Here is a 12126-nt window from a genome sequence, read left to right on the forward strand (position 1 = left end):
CTATTCTGTTCTATTCTTTTACTCTATTCTATTCTATTCTATTCTGTCTTATTCTATTCTATCTTATTCTATTCTATCATCTTCTATTCTATCTTATTCTATCCTATTGTATCGTCTTTTATTTTATCTTATTCTATTCCATCTTCTATTCTATTCTATTCTTTTCTATCATATTCAATTCTATCTTATTCTATTCTATTCTGTAATATTATATTACTTTATTCTATTCTATTCTATTCTGTTCTATTCTATTCTATTCTATTCTATTCTATTCTATTCTATTTTATTCTATTCTATTCTATTCTATTCTATCTTATTCTATTCTATTCTATTCTATTCTATTCTATTCTATTCTATTCAAAATAGCCAGAGATCTATTTTTAGCTATAATTTAGCTAATTATGATATTAACTATATATCCTACATAAGCCCTTATTATTGCTTTTAACTCATATTAAATATTAAAAAATATTAATAATATTAAAATAGGTCTTGTGTTCATAACACTTGTTTTTATATTTCTAACACATGCATTTAATGTGACATTAAATATAATAAATATATATAATTAAGAAACAAATATTATAAACAAATAGAAAGTGGCAGAAATAAAACTAATATATCTGCCTGTCTGTATGTCTGTCTATTATGGAGCCAGATCAGTCTCAAAAATATTATATTTGCATTCCTAAAATTCGTAAATTCAAAACACAATTCATAAATCCACAACTCCCATTTGTAAATTTAATATATGCAGAAATATGTAGGACTTTTAATTTTGCAGTAACCTGGGTGAAGCGCTTCTGGTGAACTGTATGCAGTTACAAAAACTGCACGTTTAAGGTCTGTTTTCTTTAAAAATCAATGATCTCCACTGCCTGATAGATATACGATATAAAGTGGGTCTCAGATTGTATAAGAAGCACTGCATTAAATTACATTTTCCTGTGCCATGTCTTTAAAATCTGAACATTTATTTTACTCTAGTATTTTCAATGGTGTTTCTGCGCTGGCCTGCTGATCCTGAAAGGTGCGTGCATGTAAACGGCTTTTCATCTCGGTTTACATTTCAACAACTAAATGAATGCTGAAGTCAATTTAACTGATTGTGTTTTAATTACATTACAACATTGATGCTATAAAAGGAACCGTATAAAAATTTTAAAAGTCACATTGACCGTTCACTGGAAGTTTACCAGTATGGGAAAAAAAACAGTAGATGTGCATATACCCTATTCAAAAGTAAAAAGCAAAAATATTCACACATATCATACCTAAAAACATTTAAAATATATTAAAATGGTTCTTGAATTACCTTTCTCATGCATTCATGAATAATGTTAGATGTATTTATGAACTCCTGAATGTGCATTTGAAAATGCCCACACGAGTATGGAGTTCTTTGAATTTGTTGACTTTCCTGGCAGGACATGATTCAATACACATCTTTTTTGGAGGAGTTGTGGATTTTTTTTAATTGTGCTGTGCATTTATGAATTTTAAGAACGCAAATGTATTATTTTTGAGATTGATCTGGCTCCATATAGTCTTCGTCATAGTTGTTTTCCCGAGACTTTTATTTTGAAAATGATGGGCATTGGACACTTGGTACCGAATCTTAGCCTACGTTATTGCAGTTTCCGCTTTCATTTATGTAGAAACGAAGACTCAAAAACATCAAAGTACAGTCAGACTGGAGCCCAGCCGCGGCTCATATGTCCATGTCCGATATGTCGGACTGCACTCGGGTCATACATCATGCGACCAGCATATTATGCGGCAATAAAGGCTCAATGGAAATGTCCCAGCTGCACCAGAGGGTCTTCCAGCGTTTTGAGATCAGCGAAGCAGATTTTTGGTACATCGTAAAGAAATGTGCCCGCTTCGTTATGGTCCAGAGCAGACCCGGAGAAGAGGATGCAGAATCGGACTGCACCGTTGTCGCCAAGACATCTCTGAGACTCTGCAAGAAATATTCCAAGAATGAATGTTACGAGTGCCAAGACTTACACCTCTGCAAGTATTTTGTCTACGGGAACTGCAGGTATGGGAAAGGAAGGTAAGTTTAGGAGAATTTTTTTTGAGGTATCTCTAATGTAAGATTTTCCTGTTATGTTAATGGAAAAAAAGGTGATTAATAAAATGTTTATGATGTAGTGCATAATGCATGAAATAAAGACGCGTTAAAGGGATAGTTCACCAAGAGAAAATAAAATTTCCTCACCAATTACTCACACTCAGCTATTCTAAGATATTCTGTTTAATGATTGGGGGGAAACAGCATTTGACATCCATATAAGGAGCAAAAATTGCTATGGAAGTCAATAGTGGTTTGTTTTTTCAACATTCTTCAGAATGTCTTCCTTTGAAAAAATGAAAATAAACTCAAATGGCTTTGGAAAGTGAGTAAATGATGAAAGAATGTTATCCCTTAAACTATCCCTTAAACGCAAAATAAAATTGTAATGTAGCTATTAGTATTAATTTATTGAAATTAATATTGTCAATTCATTATTGTAGGTTCTGTTCGACCCATTGATCGTTTAATGTAATATAGTTTTATAATTACTTGGTCTTCTTTGCTTTTGTTTATTTGTTTCTTTGAACACTCATAAACATGCATTCAAATGTTTTTTTTTTAATTATTTTTTCAACATTTCAGACTGATAGTATAACAAATATGATCGAATTTAACCTGGCAACTGGCCAACATTTATTCCTTTTTAATTTATTACAATCAATATTAGGTTTTATTTACGTAACTGATTATTATTACAACATAATGAATTAATAATAATACTTATTCATTAACATTACTATTAGCACACAGCATTGCAATTTAACTATAGATATAGATTTTCAACGTAATTAGACTTACTAGTCACTTTAAAAGCAAAGGGTTTACTCGCTTTCATTAAGTAAAGCCAACTAGTCGCTTTAAAAGCAATGGGTTTACTCACTTTCTTTAAGTACTAATCGATTTAAAAGCAATGTGTTTACTCACTTTCTTTAAGTAAAGCCAACTAATCTCTTTAAAAGCAATGGGTTTACTCACTTTTTTTAGTAAAGCCAACTAATCGTTTTAAAACCAATGTGTTTTCTCACTTTCTTTAAGTAAAGCCAACCAATCTCTTTAAAAGCAATGGGTTTACTCACTTTCTTTAAGTACTAATCGATTTAAAAGCAATGTGTTTACTCACTTTCTTTAATTAAAGCAAACTAATCACTTTTTACAGTGTTGAAGTGTTATTGTTCAGTGTCTCTTGGGTAACCAAACATCATTCTATACATTTTGTGTTTATCAGGAAGGAGTGTAAATTCTCTCATAACATCCAATCACAACATAACTATCCCCTGCTGCGCGAGTGTACGCTTCATGAACTGAACGAGGATGATCTTTTCCTGCTTCTGCTCCAGAACGATCCCGCCCTGCTGCCAGAGGTGAGGAAATGCAAACAGGAAGGCTAATTTAGTCACCTAAATGTTTTTGGACTCCTTTCTCATGAGAGAATTCCTGCCCAAAGCCGAACTCATGTTATGATTGGGATATTTCTGCATTCCAGGTACCTGACCTGCCGTTTGAAACACCAATCTTCCTTTCAGATGCGTTCAGAGTAGATCAGAGTTCACGTAACCGCTCGCATGTTTGTTTTGGCCATCAGCTGCTGGTTACACGCAAAAATACAGCATTACAAGTTTTGAAGTAATCGAATATTTGAGTATACATTTGGTCAACCAGAAAACACCAAAAAAATTGTTGTAGTGTTATATCCCGGATAAGGAGCGATCTGTTCTGTACCAGCAATCAAATTTTTTTTTTTAAAGAAAGAGAAAGAAAGAAAGGGTCAGTCAGTAAGTCGTCCAAGTAAAGTTTTGTTTCATCAGTGTTCCAGTCAGTATGTTAATGTTGAAAAAAAAGGAAAATTGAGAAGAATTGTGGCCTCATTCAAGACGAAGAGTTGCTGATGATGGTTCTAAGATCTTCAGGTGTCCTAAGTTTGAAAAAAAAGGAAAAAAAAAGAAAAACCAAAAAAAAAAGAAAAAAAAAAAAAGGAGAATGTCCTGTAAACAGGTAAAGTAAAATGTTTTGCTGAGCTCTGTGATGCACTGGTTTCATTGAGAAGTTTCATTGAATGTGTAAAGCATTTACTTTAAAGGGGTCATATTATGCTTTTTACAAAATGTAATAAAAGTAATGTAATATTCATTCATTCATTTTCCTTCAGCTTAATCCGTTTATTCATCAGGGGTCGCCACAGTGCAATGAACCACCAACTTATCCAGAATATGTTTTACACAGCGAATGGCCTTCCAGCTGTAACCCAGTGAAACACCCATACACACTCATTCACACACATACACTATACGGCCAATTTAGTTCACCCAATTCACTTAAAGCGCATGTCTTTGGACTGTGGGGGAAACCGGAGCACACGGAGGAAACCTACGTGAACACGGGGAGAACTTGCAAACTCCTCAAGGATATGTCATCTGACCCAGCCGGGACTTGAACCAGTGACCTTTTTGCTGTGAGGCGACAGTGCTAACCACTGAGCCACCGTGCCGGCCCTAGTAATGTAATAATAATGTAATATAATATTGCATACTCACTGGCAACAATAAATAAATCTTCTGCATGTATTTTAAAGCCTTGGTGTAAAGTGTAAAGAAATGTAATATTAAGTGTATGCACAGAAAGCAAAACATATGAAAGTATTAAAGTTAACATCAGTGCTCAAATACACACAAGTGTATGCCTAAACACAAACACACAAACATTTGCATGATTGATCTATTTATACATGTTCCCAAAAGTAAGTTCTAGAGTGTGATTAAGGAGGAAGTTTAAGGTAATGAGAAAGACACTTCATTCAATTCACTTCATTTCATTTTCCTTTGGCTTAGTCCCTTTATTTTATCAGGAGTCGCCATAGCGAAATGAACCACCAACTATTCCAGCATATGTTTTATGCAGCGGATGCTTTTTCAACCGCAACCCTGTACTGGGAAACGCCCATACACACACAAATTCACACACACTCGTACACTACAGCCAATTTAGTTTATTCAATTCACCTATAGCTCATGTCTTTGGACTTGTGAAGGGAACCCACACAAACACAGGGAGAACATGCAAACTCCTCACAAAAATGCCAACTGACCCAACTGGGACTCAAACCAGCGACCTTCTTGCTGTGAGGCGACAGTGACCACTGAGCCACCGTGCCACCCTAACTTTTTCCATTGCACTCTTAATGCAGTTAAGTGTAAACAGCATAAAATGCCCCCTTCAGTTATTAATGAATGCATGTGTGTTTTTAAATACTGTAAATGCAGGATGTATCACTCCGATGTTTAAAGAATCTACCTGGTGCTGTATGTGCGCAGGTGTGTGCTCACTATAATAAAGGCACGGGTGTTTTCGGGGCCTGTACCTTTATGGAGCGCTGCACTAAAGTGCACATTTGTCAGCACTTTGTGCATGATACCTGCCTGTTCGGGCCCAAGTGCAAACGGCAACACAGCATCGACGAGTACAGCCGCAGGATGCTGGAAGAGCGTGGGCTCAGTGGTGACATCATCCGTGAACTGCCTTACATCTACCAGAATGTGTATCGGCTGAATTCGCAACCTCAAAGCAGTGGTAAGTGTGTAAAGGTATTAATTCACATGCATCATCATCTTAATTTATTAAATATATACAGTTGAAGTCAAAATTATTAGCCCTCCTGTGAATTGTTTTTCTTGTCAAACATTTCCCAAATGAAGTTTAACAAAGCAAGGAATTTTTCACAGTATTTCCTGTAATATTCTTTCTTCTGGAGAAAGTCTTATTTGTTTTATTTTGGCTAGAATGAAAGAAAATTAAAAAAAAAAAAAAATTTAAGGTCAATATTATTGCAATATTTTTTTCAATTATCCTTATCCTAATTTCCCTAACTCGCCTAGTTAACCTAATTAACCTAGTTAAGCCTTTACATTGCACTTACTATAAGCTGAATATTAGTATTTTGAAAAAATATCTAGTGAAATATTATGTTCACTACCTGACAAAAGTCTTGTCGTCGATCCCATTTGTAAGAGCAACAAATAATAACTTTATTTCTAGTTGATCATTTGGAAAAATGACAGTTGGTAGATTTTTCAGATGAATCATCTGTTGAACTGCATCCCAATCATCACAAATACTGTAAAGACCTACTGGAACCCGCATGGACTCAAGATTCTCACAGAAATTAGTCAAGTTTGGTGAAGGAAAAATCATGGTTTGGGGTTACATTCAGTATGGGGGCATGCGAGAGATCTGCAAAGTGGATGCCAACATAAACTGCCTGAGGTATTAAAGCAATTGTTCTTCCCATTACATTACAAATTTCAGGAGAGGTCAATTTCTTCAGCAGGAGATCACTCCTTCTCAAACTTCAGCCTCCACATCAAAGTTCCTGAAAGCAAAGAAGGTCAAGGTGCTCCAGGATTGGCCAGCCCAGTCACCAGGAATAAACATTATTGAGCATGTCTGGGGAAAGATGAAGGAGGAGGAGGCATTGAAGATGAATCCAAAGTATCTTGATGAACTCTGGGAGTCCTGCAAGAATGTTTTCTTTGCCATTCCAGATGACTTTATTAATAAGTTATCTGAGTCGTTGCAGAGATGTATTGAAGGAGTCCTCCAAGATCATGGGAGTCATACACAATATTAATTCTTTTCCCACTGCACTATGACTTTATATTCTATACTGTACATTATTTCTGGTAAGTGACAAGACTTTTGTCTAAGCCAAGTCAGACCTTACTGTCCTAAGTAAATAATTAAAAATCAAGGCATGATCATATTTTATTTTGGTGAAATAAGCGTAATCTAGAGGCCTTTGCCTTTCATAGAAGCCACTTCTGATACCAAATGGTCAACTAGAAGTCAAGTTATTATTTGTTGTTCCTAAAACTTGAATAAGTGACAAGATTTTTGTCAGGTAGTGTACTGTCATCATGGCGTAGATAAAAGAAATCAGTTATTAGAAATGAGTTATTAAAACTATTATGTTTAGAAATGTGTTGGAAAAAAAACCTCTGTTAAAAAGAGATTGTATACAAAAACTGATAATTGTGCTGATAATTCAGGAGGGCTAATAATTCTGACTTCAGTATTGTATTCATATGCATTTCAGAACTGATATCTGATCAAGGCATCAATCCGGTCGCACAGATGGAGAAGAATGAAATCTGTCTCCACTTTATTAGACGGAAGTGCAAGTTTCAGGGTTGGTGTTCATGTCTTCCAGGTTATCTTTAGTGAATCTTGTTGTCTTTAACACAGATGAGTTGTAATGGATTTTTATCACTTCAGACCAGTGCGTTCTTGTCCACTTTAATCTTCCATATAAGTGGGAGCTTTATGATGGGAAAGGCTGGAGGGAATTAAGAAATATGGAGGACATAGAGAGAGCTTACTGTGACCCAAAGAATGAATACAGGTCAGTATAGATGCACATGCGTGTGTTTGATTTAATTTTATCCCTGTACTCAGTTAGTTTATGTAATTTTATTGGAGGTATTTTTAGAATGAGGATATTTATTGTTTATCTTAATGTAATGGAGAGATGATATTTTGCTGTTGTATTGCCTTTTAAAACTGTTTCATAACATAATTTTTTAAATAATATTTTGATTTTAGTCATTATTATTATTAATGATTCTTGTATATTGTTTGTTTATATTGTTGTAAGAGTTTCTGTTGGTTTTATTTATTATAATGTATTTTAATTTGATATTCTAATGGGTGAAAGTTAATAGTTTAATATTTATTTTTATTGTTTAAAAAACAAATGGTTCTGTATAGGGCTGCACAATATCGTTTAGCATCGAAATTGCAATGTGCACATCCGCAAGAGTCACATCGCAGTATATGCAATGTTGAGTTATGGTTATAGTTGACCCTAAGAAACACATGAATGTAATTATTGCAGTTTAACCAAAATTAAGTGAGTTTTTAATTTGCACATGTTTTTAAGGAGAGAATTTAAAGCATTCAGGCACAAGAAACTTTATCATTTGTAACTTTAATAAAGTTTAATCATTTTTTTATTTATATCAGTAAAGGCTTTGGCAGTGTTATTTTCCATTTGATTATTCAAATTCTGTGCCTGAATACTATTTGACTGCCCTAAAACATCACACAGTTTGTTTCACTTTTATCTTAGCTTTTAAATCTTTTAAATAGCAGTCATCTGGTGAAATTGAATATATAACACAACATTTATAGCAGAAAAAGGAAACAACGCAATGTCAGATTTTTCCAGTATTGTACAGCCAGTTCTGTATTTTATTTTCCAAAACCGAATTTTAAAAAAATAATAGGCTATACACAGTGAACAAAAAAACTGTCTTGTTTATTTCTTGATTTCTTCTCTTTTTCATTGGGGATGCTTGTATAATGTTTGTTTGTATTGAGTTTATATTAGTTTTATTTATTTTTATTTGATATTACATTATATTGAATAGTTTTATATTTGTTTTTATTGTCTTTTTTTATTAGTTTCTGTATTTTGTTTCCAAATTATATACAGATAAAGTCAAAATTATTAGCCAAGAACACTACCTGACAAGAATGCCAAGAAGTCTATGTTAATCAAATAGTTCTTTTATGAATTTTCTATCATATATTGTAATGTCTGACTAACCATTAGGACTTTAACCTTATTACTTCTTTTCAAAACCAGGGGGCCCCATGAATAGTGGAATAATTTTTTGTGTCAGCGGTTCAAGTTTATTTCCAAAAAAAAAAAAAGTCTATAGAGAACAAAATATCTATAGAGAAAGAGAATGTTTTGAGTTTCAATGCTAGGGTAGGGCCCCATACCTGGAATTGCTTAGGGCCCCCAAATAACTAAGTCCGACCCTGTTTTTGTAAATTTTCTTTGTTTTTTAATATTTCTCAAATTATGTTTAACAGAGCAAGGACTTTTTCACAGTATTTCCTATAATATTTTTTCTTCTGGAGAAAGTCTTATTTGTTTTATTTCGGGTAGAATAAAATCAGTTTTTAAGTTTTTATCAGTATTATTGATTATTATTTAATTCAATATTATTAGTCCCCTTAAGCAATATTTTTTTTCTGATTGTCTACAGAACAAACCATTATTATACAGTGACTTGCCTAATTACCCCAACTTTTTAACCTAGTTAAATTAAATTGCACTAAGCTGAATACTAAAAAATTAAAAAAATAAATAAAAATAAAATAAAAATATCCAGTAAAGTGTTATGTACCGTCATCGTGGCAAAGATAAATGAAATCTTTTTTAAAAATGAGAAATGTGTTGAAAAAAATCTTCTCTGTTAAACAGAAATTGGGGGGAAAAATACATCGTGCTAATAATTCAATAGAGCTAATAATTCTAACTTCAACTGTAAATAAAGAAAATTAAAGGCAGCACAGTAAACATGGACCTTGTTTATTTCTTAATATGATTCTTTTTCCCATCCATGGCCCACTTGGCTAAAGTACTTCCCGAACTTTTCTTTTGGATCCAGTCCAGGATCAAGGCCGGTGAATTTTGTGTCCATGACCAAGAACGGTGACCCTGTGCGCCGGCTTTCTACAGTCTCCTCAGTCTCCAAGCCTGCCCACTATTTCCTGACAACCCAGTGGATTTGGTACTACAAAGGAGATCATGAGAACTGGATAGAGTACGGTCAACCGGTGAGACTGAATAGCAAACATAGCGGACACACTCTCCGAATACAAGTTATCCAAGTAATCCAGATCAATCTTGTAGTGTACCGTATGCCTTTCTACTTTCACACAAACAGAGTGGGAGTCATATTAAAGTATAAATAAAATCAAAACTAGCCATATGAATTTTCTTAGCTTACATTGTTAGTTTTGTGGTGAACAATTCATCTGTGCCTGTTATTAAGACAAAAAAAAAACAACCCAGGCTCACTTTGAAAACGAAGCCCTATATACATTTCTGGAGAGCGCCAAATACGTCCCAGGAGGTACATTTTTTGCAGTTTTTGTTTTTGCGAATCCACCAGAGGTCGCTGTGTACGCTTTTTGAGATATCAAATTTCTCTTGCAAGTGCCACTCATGCCTGCTGTTCTCGCGTAAATCCACCAGAGGCCATTGTCGACTGACTCACTGACTGATCGACTGACCCACCCTTCTTTTTTCCTAAACCCAACCGATAGTCTTTTCAAAAGCATTGATTGACCAGCGCCCATACCCTTTTCCTCAACCCAACCGCAGTGTTTTAAAAAGCAAGCCCTCATCTGATTTTTACCACGTTTTCATATTTTACCACATTCTCACCCCATTATTTAGTTGTTTATTAAATTTTTTGGCTTCTGTTTTTGTCTTACCTGCTTTCTGGAACCGTTCTTCGCCGCACTCGAACACTGTCGTCGTGGTCAACTCCTCTTTGCGTCCGCCGACGTACACTGTGAGCCACTGAACAAACTGGTAACATCAGGAAAGCCGTTCATACGGAAGCAGTCAGCTGCTAGCGCAAAAAGGAACGGCGTTATACCGCCCCGTATCATTCATTTTAAAGACGAAATGCAGCCAAAAGTACTTCTGGCTACATACTTCGTGATCTCCAGAAATGTCCAGAACTTTACTACATCCAATCAACTCGTGGTAAAAAAAACAAAAAAACAAGCAACGCCCACTGTTTTCTCATTTAATATTCCATTTTACTAGGAGCTACATCACAATACGAAAAAAAAAATGGTCGCAGCTTCCGGTTCATGCAGACTTTAAATAAAATCCTGGCTCTGTCATTGGTTTTGTCTCAGTACTGTTTTTCCTTAGGATGACAAGCATCGTGCCACTTCTGTCACATCCAGAGAGCTGGAGAAATCTTTTCAACAGGACAACAATGCAGAAGTTACTGTCATTAAAGGCAATAGGCATTACTATGTCAGTTTTCAAGGTAATACACTCATTCATAATATTTTTTTTATTTCAGCTAGAATAAAAGCATTTAAAAAAATTTTAAAAACCATTTTAAGGTCAAAATTATTAGCCCCTTTAAGCTATTTTTTTTCTATAGTCTACAGAACAAACTATCGTTATACAATAACTTGCCTAATTACCCTAACCTGCCTAGTTAACCTAATTAACCTAGTTAAGCCTTTAAATGTCACTTTAAGCTGCATAGAAGTGTCTTGAAAAATATCTAGTCAAATATTATTGACTGTCATCATGGCAAAGATAAAATAAATCAGTTATTAGAAATGAGTTATTAAAACTATTATGTTTAGAAATGTGTTGAAAAAAATCTCTGTTAAAAAGAACTTGGGGGAAAAATAAGCAGGGCGCTTATACTTCAGGGGGTTTAATAATACTGACTTCAACTGTATTTTCCCCTTTTATTTATATATTTACTTAAATAGTAAAAAAAACTAATCACTAATTAACATGACTAACAACACAACGTACATACAAATTTAGCGCTTTAATATTGTGTACATATAAACAAAAACAAAAAAAATACATATATATATATATACATACATACATACACATACACAGAACTAATATATTAAATTATATTAGATAAAATTATTTTATGTTACAATCAATTATTTGACATTATGTTATGTCTTTTTTTACAGATATGTATCAGAGAAACCCCAAACACAACACCAAGAGAAGGGTGCGGAGACGACCACGCTTTGTGTCAATCATTGAGGTGGAAAGTAAAGCTGCCCAGTGACAGAACTAACACACAAACACTCTTAATGCTCACACACCTGAGCACAGACGATCAAATTATGAGTTACAGCATTCATTTCTTGCAATTTAACTTTCACAGACAAACTGTATACATACTATGTGTACATAGTGAGGAACGTGCCGTTCCTTTAGGGTATTACTCAAATATATTCCTTCCATCATTTTTAACCATCAGAAAATGTTGCTGCATCTATTTTTATCTTTTAGCTCAAATATCTCATTATTTTACCCTCCAATGGACATATTTATATACTGTGACTTCAATGTTGGTTTTTCATGCCTGGACTTACCTTCAGTGAACGTGGTACCTTTTTGGGTTGATGTGGATCAGCTCATGAGGCCTTTTTACAAATTATGTATTGGACAATAAACACGTTTTTTTCTA

General features: G+C 34.1%; 1 protein-coding gene across 1 annotated transcript; it reads left to right on the forward strand.

Annotated features, from left to right (window-relative positions):
* Positions 1-1591: 1591 nt before the first annotated feature.
* parp12b (poly (ADP-ribose) polymerase family, member 12b) lies at positions 1592-12126 on the forward strand. Its single transcript, XM_056455930.1, has 8 exons — positions 1592-2059; positions 3306-3441; positions 5389-5644; positions 7167-7259; positions 7346-7472; positions 9532-9700; positions 10815-10935; positions 11621-12126. The coding sequence occupies exons 1-8, from the start codon at positions 1716-1718 to the stop codon at positions 11719-11721; spliced, it is 1347 nt and encodes a 448-aa protein (XP_056311905.1). The 5' UTR covers positions 1592-1715; the 3' UTR covers positions 11722-12126.

This window comes from Danio aesculapii, chromosome 4 (assembly GCF_903798145.1).
Source record: "Danio aesculapii chromosome 4, fDanAes4.1, whole genome shotgun sequence".
In the NCBI taxonomy this organism is placed as follows: Eukaryota; Metazoa; Chordata; class Actinopteri; order Cypriniformes; family Danionidae; genus Danio; species Danio aesculapii.

Excerpts from the sequence above, each read along its gene's own strand:
- parp12b (XM_056455930.1), top strand. The coding sequence starts at position 1,716 with ATGTCCATGTCCGATATGTCGGACTGCACTCGGGTCATACATCATGCG. Across the intron at positions 3,442-5,388 it reads ATCCCGCCCTGCTGCCAGAG|GTGTGTGCTCACTATAATAA; the intron begins GTGAGGAAATGC and ends GTATGTGCGCAG. Across the intron at positions 9,701-10,814 it reads GGATAGAGTACGGTCAACCG|GATGACAAGCATCGTGCCAC; the intron begins GTGAGACTGAAT and ends GTTTTTCCTTAG.